General features: G+C 38.2%; 1 protein-coding gene across 1 annotated transcript; it reads right to left on the bottom strand.

Annotated features, from left to right (window-relative positions):
* Positions 1 to 1848: 1848 nt before the first annotated feature.
* LOC106430304 lies at positions 1849 to 2685 on the bottom strand. The gene has a single exon (XM_013871092.1). It carries the CDS (start codon positions 2683 to 2685, stop codon positions 1849 to 1851), a length of 837 nt encoding a protein of 278 aa, XP_013726546.1.
* Positions 2686 to 3997: the final 1312 nt, after the last annotated feature.

The following is a 3997-nucleotide window of genomic DNA, read 5'->3' as shown; positions in this document are numbered from 1 at the left end:
CCCTCCTAGAACCTTACCCAGACACAATTTGTCCTAGGCAATCCAATGGATCTTCGACTTCCCATCTTGTGCATTCCACCAAAAGTTGGACATCACACTAGTTAGGTTTTTACATGTGGTCTTAGGTAGTTTAAAGACAGACATGGCGAAGACCGGCATTGCCATAGCCACTGTCTTTAACAACACGTCTTTGCCTCCTGCTGACAGAAAGCGCCCATACCATCCATGGAATCGCGAGTTCATCTTCTCCTTAATATACCGTAGCATCTCCACTTTAGATCCGCTGAAACACTCCGGAAGGCCTAAGTATTTACCAGTCCCCCCTTCAGCCTCGATACCCAAGATTCCTTTGATTAAGTTTTTCCGAGATACCTCAATGTTCCTTCCAAAGGTTATCGCTGATTTTGCTAAACTGATCATCTGACCAGAGTTGACCTCATACAGCTACAAAATCCGTCGTATCTCAGTACATTGCGAGACATTCGCTTTAACCATAAGGAGAGAATCATCAGCGAAAAACAGATGATGTATCGACGGCGCCTCACCAGAAAAACTAATTCCTTCAATGGCTCCATTGTACTCGGCCCGGTTCAGGAGGTGAGAGAGCCCTTCAGTGCACAAATCAAAGAGAAAGGGTGATAAGGGATCACCCTGTCTCAACCCCCGCTGAGGTATGATGCTTCCTTTTTCCTCTCCATTTATCAAGACCGAATAAGTGACTGAAGTAACGCAAAACATTATCCAGTCCACAAACTTCCTTTCAAACCCCATAGCCATCAATAACCTCTCCAGATATCTCCATTCAATCCGATCATATGCTTTAGACATATCTGTTTTAATCGCAATGTACTCACTGGCTATGGTCCTATGAGTGCGCAGACCATTTACCACCTCATGAGCTATGATAATATTGTCCGAGATTAACCTTTCAGGGACGAAAGCCGATTGAGTAGGAGAGACAATTCCCCCCAGCAGTGGTTTCACCCTTGCCGTGACCACAACAAAGCTAAACCTCCACTCAGACCTTCTGGCTCTACCGTAAAGACTCTTTCATACCCCAACTCTATCTTTACATCCACCACCCTATCCTTTCCCTGCTTCGTTTCCATTAGAAAAACTATCTCCGGGAAATATTTTTTACGTATCTCCTTGAGATGGGGAATCGTCAAGTCTTGAGACCGTCCAAAGCCTCGACAATTCCAGCCCAATATACTCATTACTGATCTGGCAGTCCCCCATTCGGGACCACCTCTTGATTGTTACGCCTTGCGATTTTTGAAAAATTCCCCGCCATCTCTCTTGCCTTTCTTTTCGAGACTACACTTTCTCCCTGCGAGGCATCTTCCCCCTTTCCAGGCTGCGGTAAGTCTAACCTCAGTTGTTGTCTACGAAACCGTTTCGGCGGTCTGTTCCTACCAGCCTTTTTAACCTTTGGTGTCCCGGAAGATCTAGCAATGGAAGAACCAATGCTAAAACCCGTAGAACAATCAACGAAAAGGTTTGTCCTGGTCCCCTCTTGATGTGATCCACGCTCCTCCTCGCATCCCAGAAGTAACCTCATTGAAGCAGCGCTTCCAATGTCCGCACTCGAACTCGAGCCCCGTATTCCTTCATCCTCCTTCTGGAGTGGAGCTGTTTGTTTTGAATAGCCATAAACAAGGCATTTCCCTTTATCGACCTCATTAGTGATTATCGGGGGAGCTTCCAATCTCAAGAACTTCTTTTGAGCCATAGGATCATTATCCAAATCTGTAACAGATTTCCTCACCCGTTCCTGTCTGACTAGTTTTTCCCCTCCCTCAGCCGCTAAAATATATTCTCGCATCTATTGGAGGACCTCTGCATTAATTATTCTCCGCCCGTTGCTTTGTCCACACCAACTTGCTCCTCGTTTAAAACTCCATATAGCGGGTCATCTTTCTCAATGGTAACAACATAAGTCTGTTTTACATCCTCCGACTTCTGTTTTTCCTGTATGATTAGATCCCTTCGGACCTGCGCTTCCGTTCTACGCTCCTTAATGAGAATAGGGCACTTATCCTTTTCATGAGTTAACTGCTGGCAATGATGGCATCGTTTCTGTATCCGCTCGAAGTCGTACCAGATCGTGACTGAGCCACCACCTTTTGGTAGGTTTACCGCTTTAGATCGTCTCACCGGTCTTGATACATCAAAGAAAACCCTAACTCGAACATAGTCGTTAGTTTGCGGCATGTCGGGATCAAAAGCCACCACGTTGACTCTACCAATAAGATCCCCTAGCGCTGTGATAGCTTCGACAGTGTAGTGATTTACAGGGATATTACGAATCCTAACCCAAACCAGTAAGTACTTTAGATAGTCCTCATCTGGCTTCTCCTTCCACCGATCAATGACAATACTCCAGTCATTAAACGTCCAAACACTCTTCCTTAACACCTCTTCCATGTCATGCTCATACTTAAAGATGAACTGAAAAGTGGTCTTAGATAGGGCAACTCCTTGCACCCTCCCAGCAACTTGCCACTTCCTTGGCATATCCCTAATGGGATCAGCAATATTTTGCTTCTCAGGGTATAGCGTACGTCCCATAATACTCAACTTGTTCCTTTCGTTTGCACTGAACTGAGGTAGGTCAAACAAGTTAAAAGCCACTTCTTCTTCTTCCGGTGACATGGACTCAAAAGCACGGTCAATATTCCCCATATCCGCCAGAACAATATGTTTTTTGGAACAATGTTCTTCGTGTTTTGTATAAACCAAAAGGCGGCTCACCGAAATCCCTTGAAAAATTGAGAATAACTTAAAGATTTGGTAGATTCTCAACCAAAAGAATAAGCTTTTGTGTTTTTCAAAGCAAAAGAGGAAAAAACCCAATTAGTAGCTTTACTTCCCTTAGGTGAGGGATCCTAACAAAAAGAGAGAAAACGGGAGCCCAAAAAAGGGAGTGGATATCTTACGTTAATTTTGCGATAAATATATATATATATATATATTTAAATCAATTAATCTAAATCTTAATGATATATATATATATCTAAATCAATTAATCTTTATCACAAAAAAATAAATAAATATTATTTAGTTTAGGTTTCACGGATTTTTTTTACTTTATTTCATAACCAAAATCTGGCCAACCATCCGTTAAATAGGTGGTCTGCAAGATACAAATCTTATTCTACTGAGAAATCTCAAAACTTCATGCGTCTATGAACAAACGGCTGAAACGAAAACTTATCCTGGTTTCGTATTATCATTAACTGTTTAAAGCCTAAGCTAAATAAGTAAATAACCATCCAAAACTTACACCCCCCTATTATTTTAGGTTCTTGAATGTACAAAATCCACGTAGTTAGTCAAAGAAAAAAAAGAGGTTTACTACAAACAAAATAATGAGGAAAAAACTAAGTTGATGATTGTTTGTGGTTTTTGTTTTAGTTTTTGGTTTTAGTTTTTCTAAAAACCATTTTCATCCAATCAAATTATAGCTGTTAGTTTTTATCTTTTAGAAACCATTTGATTTGCCAATCAAATATTTTAACAAATAGATTCCCTAAAATTTAGGAAAACTAGTTTTTCAAATTTTCAACCAATTTGTGAAAAAAGACAAAAACCAACTTTTGTGCGGTTTTAATACAAAAACGAATTTTGTATAAAATACTATATTTTAATTAATAATTAAAAAAACAATATTTTTATAAAGAATATTATATCTGTAAGTAATTTAAAAAATTCCTATACAAATATTTATCATTTAAGTTATTAATAATTAAATAATTAATAAAAAAATTATTAATTTTTAGTATTTAAATTATCATGAAATTATTATTTATTTATTTAATTATGAAAATATTACTTATTTAGTTATTAATTAATAATGAAATAAATTCCTAGACATTTTTTATCATTTAAATATTAATATTTCTCATAATTATAATGTCATAATAAATCAACGTTAAAAAAAACATTAATGAATTTATAAATAGTTTCAAAATTTCAAATTTTTTTTTTTTAAACT

Source organism: Brassica napus, chromosome C7, assembly GCF_020379485.1.
Source record: "Brassica napus cultivar Da-Ae chromosome C7, Da-Ae, whole genome shotgun sequence".
In the NCBI taxonomy this organism is placed as follows: domain Eukaryota; kingdom Viridiplantae; phylum Streptophyta; class Magnoliopsida; order Brassicales; family Brassicaceae; genus Brassica; species Brassica napus.
This window is presented reverse-complemented; position numbering and strand designations above follow the sequence as displayed.

Excerpts from the sequence above, each read along its gene's own strand:
- LOC106430304 (XM_013871092.1), bottom strand. The coding sequence starts at position 2,685 with ATGGGGAATATTGACCGTGCTTTTGAGTCCATGTCACCGGAAGAAGAA.